This window comes from Anguilla anguilla, chromosome 4, assembly GCF_013347855.1.
Source record: "Anguilla anguilla isolate fAngAng1 chromosome 4, fAngAng1.pri, whole genome shotgun sequence".
Taxonomy (NCBI): Eukaryota; Metazoa; Chordata; class Actinopteri; order Anguilliformes; family Anguillidae; genus Anguilla; species Anguilla anguilla.
Genome location: NC_049204.1, coordinates 60,901,736 through 60,913,864, shown reverse-complemented (window position 1 = coordinate 60,913,864; position 12,129 = coordinate 60,901,736). Strand labels below are relative to the sequence as shown.

The 12,129-nt window shown below is 43.8% G+C and overlaps 1 protein-coding gene and 1 long non-coding RNA gene across 2 annotated transcripts; both read left to right on the top strand.

The window, feature by feature from the left end:
- The first annotated feature begins 942 nt into the window (after nt 1-942).
- Nucleotides 943-5,697, top strand: LOC118225489 (tripartite motif-containing protein 35-like). The gene is made up of 9 exons (XM_035413958.1): nt 943-1,581; nt 1,879-1,974; nt 2,080-2,310; nt 2,690-2,712; nt 3,107-3,222; nt 3,796-3,859; nt 4,175-4,245; nt 4,407-4,490; nt 4,825-5,697. Exons 1-9 carry the CDS (start codon nt 1,099-1,101, stop codon nt 4,860-4,862), a joined length of 1,206 nt encoding a protein of 401 aa, XP_035269849.1. The 5' UTR covers nt 943-1,098; the 3' UTR covers nt 4,863-5,697.
- A 17-nt stretch (nt 5,698-5,714) lies between these two features.
- Nucleotides 5,715-6,302, top strand: LOC118225510. The gene is made up of 2 exons (XR_004764840.1): nt 5,715-5,754; nt 5,814-6,302. It is a non-coding gene; the product is annotated as an uncharacterized LOC118225510 (long non-coding RNA).
- The last annotated feature ends 5,827 nt before the right edge of the window (nt 6,303-12,129 follow it).

Here is a 12,129-nt window from a genome sequence, read left to right as displayed (position 1 = left end):
AGCTAGAAGAGACAGAATAACCCTGAATGGGATTGGTGGATACTCTCTGACCATGCTTCTCTAGGTGGCCTTCAGGGAGCATAACCGGCATTTGTCCACCATTTTCTTCTGGCTTTGTTGTATTCGTAAATGCTGAGGGTAAATGCTCATTACTTTTCCCTCTCGTCTCCTACCCGGAAGCATGTGGAGGAAAGGGGGCGGGGGCGGGGGCGGGGGCGGGGGCGGGGGCGGGGGGGGGTGGGTGGAAGAAAGGAGGGGGGAGACGAGTTTGAAGCCGCTTCGCCAATATAGTTGAAATCTGAAGGTGTAGCGCATGGTTGGACCAAAAAAACCTGTAGGCCCGCAGGACATCGAGCTGAGTAGCCCTGCTGTATATTATGCCACAGTAATTACCTTATCCCTGTCAATTACCTCATGATACGTTTCCTTTTCAGTCTCAATAAGTACCGAGTATTGAGTATAAGAGTATTGTTTGAGATACCTTAATCGACCTGGGTAAAAAGCCGGTGATACAGTCTACTTTAATGTCACAGTACCCCTTCCATTATACTGTGAGATCAGGTGTGCGCTTCTGGGTGTGGCCATTCAGGAAGTGCTCTACCTATATCAGTAAATCTCAGAGACATTACCTGAACTGGTACAACGGAATTCCTTCCTCTAAAAGACAAGCTGCAGGGGGTCCTTTCTTGTAAAGCCCCGCCCACCTTTTTCGGCACACACCCGTCTGAAGATTAAAAACTTGGACGAGTTTCAGCTATGTCTGACCATGAAAACATACAAGTGAAACAGAAGGTTTTAAGGCGTGTGAAGAGTCAGAAAGCTCAGACTGTCATGCACGCTCGGCGGAGTCAGGAGGTGATAATTATACTGACCTCAACATAACAGCTGTAGAGCAACAACAGCAACCAACAAAAAAAAAAAAAAAAAATTTTTTTTAAACTAAAAGGAAACAAACTGAGACAAAACTAAAAGAAAATCAGCTAAAAAGAAAGAATAATAAGGCTAAATTTGAGAGAGGTTCGCAGTAGCTGAAGTGAAAGTAAGAGATTAGAACTCACTGAATGCGCTGAGAGGCAGTTCTGCAACAGGGAACAGCGGATGGCGGCGTTTTCGCCCCTGGAAGAAGAGCTCACCTGTCCTGTGTGCCACAGGATCTACGAGGACCCCCTCCTCCTGCCCTGCAGCCACACCTTGTGCAGACAGTGCCTGCAGCAGTGCTGGAGCCGCCAGATCCAGAGGTGCCCCGTCTGTCGTCAGCAGAGCAGCGAGCAGCCCCACCGAAACCTGGCCCTGAGGAACCTGTGCGAGGCCTTCAAAGGGGGAGGGGGGCGGAGCACTGCCCCAACCACCGCCGCCGCCGCCGCCGCCAGCGCCCCGTCCACGGGGCCCAGCGAGGCCGTCCGCGCGTTCAGGAGGTGGAGGATCCCCGCCCGGGCCGAGGAGCTTTGCTCGCTGCACCAGGAGAGGCACAAGCTCTTCTGCCTGGAGGACCAGGAGCCCATCTGCGTCGTCTGCCAGGCGTCAGTGAAACACCAGAATCACACGCTCCGGCCCGTAAAGGAGGCCGCTCAGACATTTAGGGTAAGAAACCAGTGGCTGTCTGTTGCTTTTCGTTCACTTTCTGTTCACGTTGACCCGCAAAGTGCTTTGAGTGTGAACATAATTAATAAGATGCATTACTACTATTACTACTACAACAACTACGATTATTACTACTACTACTACTATTACTACTACTACTACTACTAATAATAATAATAATAATAATTGTGTTTGTATAGCACATTACCATTCAGAAATCTGTCTTATGTGCTTCAGAAAAATACAGAAAACAGTAAGCAAAACACACACATGCGCACACACACATTTTGTTTACAGGGGGAAATCAGAGCGGATTTGAAATCCTTGGATAAGAACCTTAAAGTCCTAGAGAAAACCAAACAGACCTGCGAGAGGACAGAAAGGAACCTCAAGGTGAGCAGGATGAACCAAAAAAAGTATCACTTGTGAAAATTGTGTGTGATTCATAACTCAATATAAAAATGCAGTTTGATAAACAACAACCGCTCCCTCACACAGAGCAAGAAAGAGTTCACAGAGAACCAGATCCGGGCGGAGTTTGACAAACTTTTCCAGTTTCTGCGGAACGAGGAGGAGTCTAGGATCAGTGCCCTGAGGAAAGAGGTGAAGGACAAGGCAGATTTGGCGCAGAGGATGACGGAGGACCTGAGCGACGACATAGAGTCCCTATCAGACGTGATTAAAGCCATGGAGGAGGACCTCAGAGCCAAAGACATCGTGCTGCTGAAGGTAACTTCGGTAGCGGTTTGCACAGGACGCCACAGACTACAACGTACTTCAAATAGAGGCGGGCAAAAACTTCAGTACCTCGCACCAATGACACCTTTCGCCATGCTGTCGCCAAGCAGACACTCTAATCCAGAGAGCCTTACAGCACAAACACAAAACCGAAGAGGGAGCAAATCTACAATAGCTGATAATCTGTAATAACTCACAAGTACAATACACTGCTGAATGAATAGCCAACTGTGAAGAATACGTATTCCCAGTCATTATCAACACGTCATACACCCTGAGTGTATTAATGTGCAATGTGTTTTGATGTGTAGATGAATTAGATTTGTTAGTTAATGTTTAATTAGTCAATATGTCTGGGGCTTCATTTCAGAACTACAAGGACACAAAGAGAAGGTATGTTAATTGTTTTCATCACTATGTTTTCCTCGTAATGATGAACCCTGTGTTATATTATATCCTTCAGCAGGTCAAACCTTCACTGCATGGACTCCTAAACTATGGAATGGCTCACAAGAGAGCAATAGAATCCCCTTTTAATGATAATAATAATAATAACAAGCATGATAATCATAATAATCATAATTGTTATTATTATTATTGTCAGTAGTAGTATTAGTAGTAGTAGATATTGTAATGCATTTTATTATTGTAATGTCAACACTCAAAGCAATGAACATGAAGGGGAATTGAAAAAACATAACAAACAGACTTTTATTATATTATTATTATTATTATTATTATTATCATCATCATTATACAGAAGCCTGACTCTAGAATGATATCGTAGGGCTCAGTTCATAGCAAAGAACCCTGGGAAGGTTCCAGAAGAAACGGATGTGGATAAACACGTGCTCAATCTGAAGAGCAAAGTTATGGACAGAATGACAAGATATTTTCAGAACCGTGAGTACTGGGGATGGTTATTACACACCCTGAACAAATGATACACACAACTAAACGTTCTGCTACTACAAATGTACAAACTTACCATCTATGCCAAGGGACTGACTGAGCATTTGTAAAACTGCTTTTCCCAGCATGCAATATGATGGAACAAATCAATAACCAATATCTGTTAAACCAATGAGTTTAAGGTTTTTTTTTTTACTTTTTGTTTTATTTATTTTTTAATTTTTTAATTTATATATTTATTCATTTTAAATTGAGATTTTATATCTGTTTAGCACATTTATGATATATTTAGTGGCTATATCATGAAATAAAATGATGTTTTTAAGAACATTATTAGGTCATTTAAATTAACTAGTATCGTCCACATGGCTTGGATGGAAAAATATTGATTTTCACCAGAATATGGTAGGCTTTAGTGTATTTTAGGTAAAGGTGAGATCATTGAAGCTGCTAGTATTGCATACAAGTGTAATGATTGTAATACACTTTAGGCAGATTGAAAAAAAGTAAATGAATTATGTAATGTGATAAATATTGTGTGAGTTTGTGTTTTTGCATTTTCAGAACAAGACAGAACAAGAGAGAGAGGCTCCGCCAATGTGATCCCAGCCTCTCCCGATCGCAGGAGGTCAGTACATTAAACATGATACTTAGAAAAACCTCTCTCTTTCTTTCTCTCTTCTTTTTTTTTCTTGTCTTCCTCGACTCTGGGCACCTGCCCGGAGCTCTAGCCCAAGTTTGCTTCCCAGAGCTCAGTCAATTCCAAGTCCATTTTTGTGCATTTCTTCCTGGGGCAAAATAGGAAAATTAAATAAAATAAATGCTTCTGATACAGAGCTGTCCTAAAAGGAAGCTGTAGTCTACAGGGAGAAAAGAAAGGCTCTTTATTACTGGGTTATATACTAGCAAAGCTCCACTGCCGTGCCTGCTTGTCTCTCCACAGGTACAGCTATTGTGTGCCAGAAGTTACTACGGCTGCACCAACACCAGGTGTGCGCAATCGAAGAAGTCCAGGTATGCTTAACACTCTTCCAGTCTTGTAGCTGGACAGTTGTCAGCATTGCACAGGAAATTATGTAGTTTCAATAAAATGGAGTCACATGTGTGCGTCACAGTTATATGGCATTACTGTGTGAAGTTGTTTTCCCGAATACGCTGTTCTTCTCCCCAAAAAGGCATCCTTCGCCCATCTTTCCCCAGACGACCGCTCCAACCCGCCACGTCAGTCCAAAGTTTGCCCGGATACTATGACCCCCTCGGTAGGTACGACGATGCTCATTCACAGCATTGCTAGAACGAAGCCTACGCCGTCCATTGACATAAGGGGCGGGTTCTGCGTTGTTGTTCAAACGGAACGTTCAGGTGACGGCCAAACTGAACCGTGACTAAGTTCGGACAGTGGAAATGATACGTCTAACGTGTTATGGAACTGATTGTTGAACGCTTTCAGTGGTGTTTGAATCACCTTCTTTAAATAGCCAGAAGAAGACTGTTGTTTGGACATTGTTTTGCGTAAGAAAAATAAGGCGATAATTCATATATATATACTGTCTGTATATACATACAAATATATATCTTTTTTCTTTCATGCAGATGAAGGTTGTGGTAACTCACCTGGAATTGCCGTTTAGTTATTTCCCCGCGTGTTCTTCATGGACACAGGAAAAATGGACGAGACTTGAAAAGAAGTGGATTCCAGCTCCTGCCCACGAGAGGGTGAAATCTGGATATTCAAGTTGACCTGTTTTCATGATTCATTTACTTAAACAGATAGGCCCTTCCGGCATGGCCACACCTACATAGCGCTAGCATGTCAAACTAAGGTTCTTATCTCATGGTAGACTTGTGTTTCATGAGAGTTTACATAACTCCTTCATAAGCTCTATGGAACTCCTTCATAACCTCTACATAGCACATTTGTGAGCACTACAAGGGCATTGTAAATGCTTTTGTCAGTAACCACAGGTGTATTGTGCATCCCTTGGCATGTTGTGATGCTGTCACTTGCTGCTAAAGAAAATATAGCTCTAATAAATGACTGTTAACGGGAACTAACATACAATTTGTACCTAAGACTGTATTCCTGTTTATTTAGTACTCTCTCAATCAATGCTTTAATTTAATAATGACTGTATTACCATATAATTGCCAATAATCACTGTTTTCAGAAGCAGCAAGTTTTTGTATTTAATGTTTAAATTTTTATTGCGTATTTTAACTTAAATTGTTTGGGCCTATAGAAAATGAATGGTCATTATATTAATGGGTGAATGTACCTTTCACTTCACTTTGATTTACATTACATTCCCATGTTATGTTCTTGTAATACTTTGTGTGTGATGACAGGTGTATGGGGACATGTGTGAGGACATGTAGGGGACAGGTGTGTGGGGACATGCGGGGGAGAGATATGCAGGGACATGTGTGGGGACATGTGTGGGGACAGGTATGTGGGGACATGTGTGGGGACAGGTGTGTGGGAACAGGTATGTGGGGACGTGTGCGGGACATGTGTGGGGACAGGTGTGTGGGGACCTGTCCCCACACATGTCCCGCACACCTCCCCACATGTGTGGGGACAGGTGTGTGGGGACAGGTTAGGTACAGGTGTGTGGGGACTGATACTGCTCAGGAACAGCTTTGTATATGGTAATCTGAGGAGTGTGAAGTTTTCTGTCCCGGGCATCCTTGCCTGCTTAGGTTATCCCTCTTGTATTCATAACTGCCCTTTCTCTAGATCTGAAAGTCCATCCTAAAGCTACACTGAACACATGCCCACTATGCACTCACACTCGGACTTGTGTGTTAAGTTATTATGATGCGCTGTGTTCTGCTCGCTGTGTGTTCACTTAGACGTACACTCTGTCCCTTGCATTGTTCATCAATCCATCCTATATCTAAGCCGCCTATTTCTGGCCAGTGTTGCAGGGGGTGCTGGAGCCTATCCCAGCATGCATTGGGCAGGAGACAGGAATATGCGTAGATTTGAGGGCCACGTTGGAATATCCTTGACAGAGCAACCACACATTAGAGCTTTTAATAAATCAAGACTAACTTCTTACGTTTCCTTATCCACCTGTTCTGGCATTCAAATTTATGTTGCATGTTTTTGTACTGACTGCTCCCATTGGTTGGAATGCTGATGACATGTTTAAGTGCTGACTGTTCCTATTGGCTGGGATGCTGATTATATGGTGTTATCTCCGCTCCTCACCCAATCATTTCTCTATACAGGGCTCTAAAGTGGCTGAATGGACGAATATAAGCTCAGATAAATATCTGTGGCGTGGGTGTACTGAGCGAGAGGGTGTGAATCAGACTCAAATATTATATATATATATATTTTTTTTTTTTTTTTTTGTGGGGACGCCGGAGACTGTGCCCACGTGCACAGTGGCGCAAAGCCGCTGCCACCGTCACGATTCTGTAGCCCCGTCTCGCCAACAAAAAAAAAAAAACCTGAAAGGCGCTGGCATCGTGTCTGTGGGACGGGAAGCACGACAACGTGGGGGGAGCTGGCCTGGTCTCCTAGGAAACCAAATGTGTGGAAACGCCTCCTCAACCAGGGTCCTGTGTCATGAAGCAGGATTACTGAGTTAGCTGGATAACTGCGCTGAGTAAAACCTGGAACAGAGGCCTGTATCATGAAGCAGGACTACCGAGTTAGCTGGATAACTGCGCTGAGTAAAACATGGAACAGGGGCCTGTATCATGAAGCAGGATTACTGAGTGTGGCATGCTTCAGAAAAAAAAAAAAAAAAAAAAAAATAAGGGCTGCTTATCAATTTGCCCAGTAACTACATTAATTCACAATTGTGGATATGGATATTTTTAGTAAGAAATTACATAGATTTGAAAACTATAATTTTTTCCCTCAAATACTTTGTACATAGTTTCCTGCATTGCAAAGACTTCTTGAAACAATATAAATAAATACATGTTCACAAAAATTAAAAAAAAATGAAATATTAAAGTCTAGCCAGAAACGTTGACTTCTGTCACTTGGTCTAGCTGTCTCATTGCTTTTCCTTATTAGAGGAGCTGGATTCCATCTGAAAACAACATAAACTCAAATATTCCCACAGATATGTTACATCTTCCCTCTCATATCTTCTGCAGTGGGTCTTCCGAGAGAAAGCAGCACTGTTGGGGGTTGCAGTTATTTAAACAGACCTCATTCTTTTGGATACACAGACACAGCGCACAGCGGTGGTGATGAGCCTTGTTCCTGGAAATCTACCATCCTGTAGGTTTTCACTCCGACCCTAATTTGGCACACCTGACCTGGCCTTACTAATCAGCAGCTCAGTGAGGTCTTTAGGTGTTGAATGAGGTGTGTTTTTTTACCTACAGGACGGTAAATCTCCTGGAACAGCGATGGACAGCCCTGTTCTGTGCACTGTTTGGTACAGGACAGTAGGTCCCCAGGAACAGGGTCGGGCAGCCCTGCTCTGGCTGTTGAATGAGGTGTGCTTTGCTTGAGTTGGAGTGAAAACCCACAGACTGTAGATCTCCAGGAAGAAAGTTTATTCCAGCTAGTGTACAATGTCCTGCTGCCACTTGCTGGTCTGAGCTGCCCAGCTAAATTTCTGATAGTAACGGTTGTCTCGCATCCAGAGGTCCTCAACATTTGTTAACTTAGTGCTGCCCAATCATGTGCCATGGAGGGAGGGCCGAGAGTATGCAGGTATTCATTTCAGCCAATCACTTCACCTGCTGGTTTCACTGATTAGTTCCCTCCTGTCTGGTTGAAAGTGTGTAAATCAGGGAAATCAGCAGGTGCAGTGATTGGTTGGAACAAAAGTCTGCATAAATGTCCCCATGAAAAACCAGTATGGGATTCATGACACATGTGCATCCTAGGTGTATAAGGTGATGAATGCTGACTGCTTATACATTTTATGTGCAATCCTGTTTGTGTGTGTGAGTGTGAGTGTGTGTGTGAGAATGTACGTGTGTATGTGTGTGAGTATATGTGTGTATGTGAGAGTGAGAGAGAGTGTGTGTGTGACAGAGAGATAGAGAGTGTGCTTGTGTATGTGTCAGAGAGAGTGTGTGCGTGTGAGAGAGAGAGTGTGTGTGTGTGTGTGTATGTGTGTGTGAGAGAGAGAGAGAGTGTGTGTGTGACAGAGAGATAGAGAGTGTGCTTGTGTATGTGTCAGAGAGAGTGTGTGCGTGTGAGAGTGAGAGTGAATGTGTGTGAGAGAAAGAGTGTGTGTGTGTGTGTATGTGTGTGTGAGAGAGAGAGAGAGTGTGTGTGTGTCTGTGTGTCTGTGTGCATGTGTGTATGTGCCTTGGTTTCCATATGGTCAGTACTCCTGTGTGTGTCCTCTGAAGCAAAGTGCATTTAGTCGTGATGGGAGTTTGGAGCTTAGAGGAAGGAGAGGTCAGTGCACACAATAAAAAAGATTACACTGTGCTGCAGCTCCCCCTGCAGGTAAAACCTGGGTATAACTTGTAACAGGACAGAACAGTGTCATAAATTTCACAGAGAGCAAGTATACCGGCCCCAGTATTTATTGATGGCAACTTTAAGAGCTGTAGACTTGACAGTGTTCTGCCTTCATTTCAGCAGTATGTGGACAGTTTGACAAAGAGGAAAAATGTAATGGACTTATGCTATGGCAGTATCGCTGATGCGTACGATGCCCGTGTATGCCCGCTGCTTGGCTTCTTCTCCCTTCGGCATTTCAAACAGGCACTCAGACAGCATAAGCCTCAATCTCACAGCGTCGCTCAGTGGTCAGAGGGTATCACTGCACAACTAAAGCGTTCGCTAGCTAGCATGTTCTGCCTGGGACATTTCCGATGGCAATTTTGATGAGAGGGGTTCTGTTTTCACAAACTGTACATCTTGTATGTATCACCACCATACCGGTTCAAACTTTAAGGAAATACTCAAACTGTGTGCGTGCATGTGTGTGAGAGAGAGAGAGAGACAAAGTGTGTATGTGTGTGTGTGTTTGTGAGAGAGAGAGACAAAGTGTGTGTGTGTGTGTGTGTTTGTGAGAGAGAGAGACAAAGTGTGTGTGAGTGTGTCTGTGTGTGTGTCTCGCGTGCAAGCAATTTTGCCTCAAAGCAAGCAAGCAAAAAAAAAAAAACTTACAAAATAACCCAAAACAAAACATAAATGAAAGGCATCTGATCAACATCTTAAGCTCTTAATTAACGTGGCAACAGAACTTTCCCCCCCCCTTTTTTCACTCTTTCATGAGGGATTAGCCAAAGTAACCAAAGCTCTCAGAGAAGAGAGACAGATCTAATATGTCAATTCAGACTTTTTTTGAAATTCTTATCCTTGATAGGACAAATATATTTGCATCAGAATTTTTTAAACATGAGAGCTCTATAACATGTCCACCCAGCACACTTGATGACTCAGTCCTTCGAAAGCACAATCAGACCTCCTTTAAAGGTATCCAACGCAAGCACTGCGGGGAGCAGTGTGGCATAAGGGTTAGGGAACCGGGCTGGGAACTCAAAAGTTCTGAACGGAATAAATAACTTTGTTTGTGATGGTACCACAGCATCATACCAGTATGCAATTCAATATCTACGATATCTTCACAGTTACAAATATGCGCAAGACATTTAGAAGTTAAAAGGAAGGATTAAGAGATTGTGCCAAGGGTTAGGATGTTGTTAAACTTTATTAGAGAGTTATGGCAGAGCTATGACAGAAAGTATGACAGCAAATACAAACTCGCAGGGTTTGTAACTCTGACTCTTCATTTGAAAGGGCTGCTCAGGTCATGGAGGAGTTTAATTAGTGCAGCTCGCCTTAAGACGCGTTTTCCAGTGGGTGCTTTTTAAAATATTTTTAAATAATGAGAATGAAAGAGGAATGTGAGAGGGATGGAGAGAGAGAGAGAGAGAGAGAGAGAGAGAGAGAGAGAGAGAGAGAGAGAGAGAGAGAGAGAGAGAGAGAGAGAGAGAGAGAGAGAGAGAGAGAGAGAGAGAGAGAGAGAGAGAGAGAGAGAGAGAGAGAGAGAGAGCGCATCATGCTTACCGGAGGTTCAGGAGACAAGCAGATGCAGAGCCGTATGGAAAAGGTGCTTTTAAAGTCCTGTCTAATCAGACTACAGTCCCCAACCACCCCCCCCTCCTACAAAGACGTTAATCAGCACTACAAACAAAATGTGTCATTTCTTTATTGCCATTACAGCATTTCATTTTAATAAGGGAACAAGGGCAGAATAGTTAAAGGTGACCACACTTTAACAAATGGCTGTTTCATTTTTTCACTGCTGTGGGTAAGATAATCCCAACAGGAGGCTGGGTGGGACTAATATATTGGTTGAGCAAATTTCAACAGGTAAGCTCCTTTTGTGTTGGGCACAATGTGCTTTCCTCCCCTTTACATACTGTATGAGAGAGTGCAGTAGCAGAGAGATAGTGAACCACACGTCTCATTTCAGCACAAAAAACCGTATTCCATGCAAAGTGGGGTGACTGGACAGTGAGGTCATGCACTAGCAGATCTACCTCACTTGCCCTGTTGGTGCCAGGGTGGCTAAACTCAGACTGATGTGGCTGTCAGCAGAGTAGAGCCCTGTGAGTCTGGGTTCCAATTCCACTGTGATTATGGACCTGGGGGGGGGCGGGGGGCATTCCAGTCTTGGACCAGGGTGCTCCAATTTCTTTGGGGGGGGGGGGGGAGTAAAACTTAAATTAGTAATTTAATTACAGCTTTTCGTGTTTGTCCTCAACCTCCAATAAGTCAGTTCCACAAAAACAGAGACTAACCTACTTTAAAGGTGCCACAGAAGGGACTGAGGACTGTGTCGTTATGATGCCATGAAATGGTGTAGGACAGTGCTGCTGGACTGTCCTTGTTTGAGAGAAGGACAGAGAAACAAAAGCTTTTTCATCATCCCGGGTGCTCACATTGACGCACTTGTGAAAGTTTAAGCAGAGGGAAATCAGGTCTCTTAACGGCTATTACAATCATTCATTTCTAAAATGATGTGGAGCCAGTTCCTAACCTCGAAGCCCACAGTACTTCCTATGAGCACCTATAAAGCAGGTTAGTCTTTTTTTTTTTTGCGGGACTAGTTAATGAGGACTGGAAAACAAACTGCTGAATTTACAGCAGGGCTTAAATTACTGAGGATCCAGGGGGAGCTCAGCCCCCCCCCCCCCCCCCCCCCACCCCCTGAAAGAGACCTGAGGCCCCCCAGTCCAAGATTGCAACCCCCCCCCCCCCCCCCCAACAATCACAGGCCCACCAGAAGCCAGAGGGGAACTGGAACCCAGACTTACAGGACTCTGTTTCGCTCACAGACACTGTGTCTGTGAGCAAAACTCAGTCTGAGTTTAGCCACCCTGGAACCAACAGAGTAGGTGAGGTAGATCTGCCAATCCATAACCTTACTGTTCAGTCTCCCCACTTTGCATGGAATTAGCCTTTTTCATACTGAAATGTCATTGCACTCTCTCATAATATGTAAAAAAGAGGAAAGCACACTGTGCCCAATACAAAAGAACCTTGTCTGATGAAATGTGCTTAACCATTATATTATACTCCCACCCAGCCTCCAGTTGGAATTATCTTACCCACAGTGAAAAAAATGAAACGGCCATTTTCTAAACTGTGGTCCCCTTTAACTATCCTGCTATTGTTCCCGTATTAAAATAAAGTGCTGTAATGGCAATAAAGAAATGGCACATACTGATTGTCATGTGGAATAACATCCTGATAGGAGGGGAGGTGGTTTGGGAGAAGCAGGGTACCTGACTGGAGTCTGATTAGACAGGACTTTAAAAGCACCTCTTCCATACAGCTCTGCATCCACCTGTCTTCTGAAGACGAGATAAGATGTTACATGTGTGGTTGCTCAACTGTCCCTCTCTTTATTTGGGGGGAACATAACTATCTTTCATAACTTCAAGTGATAT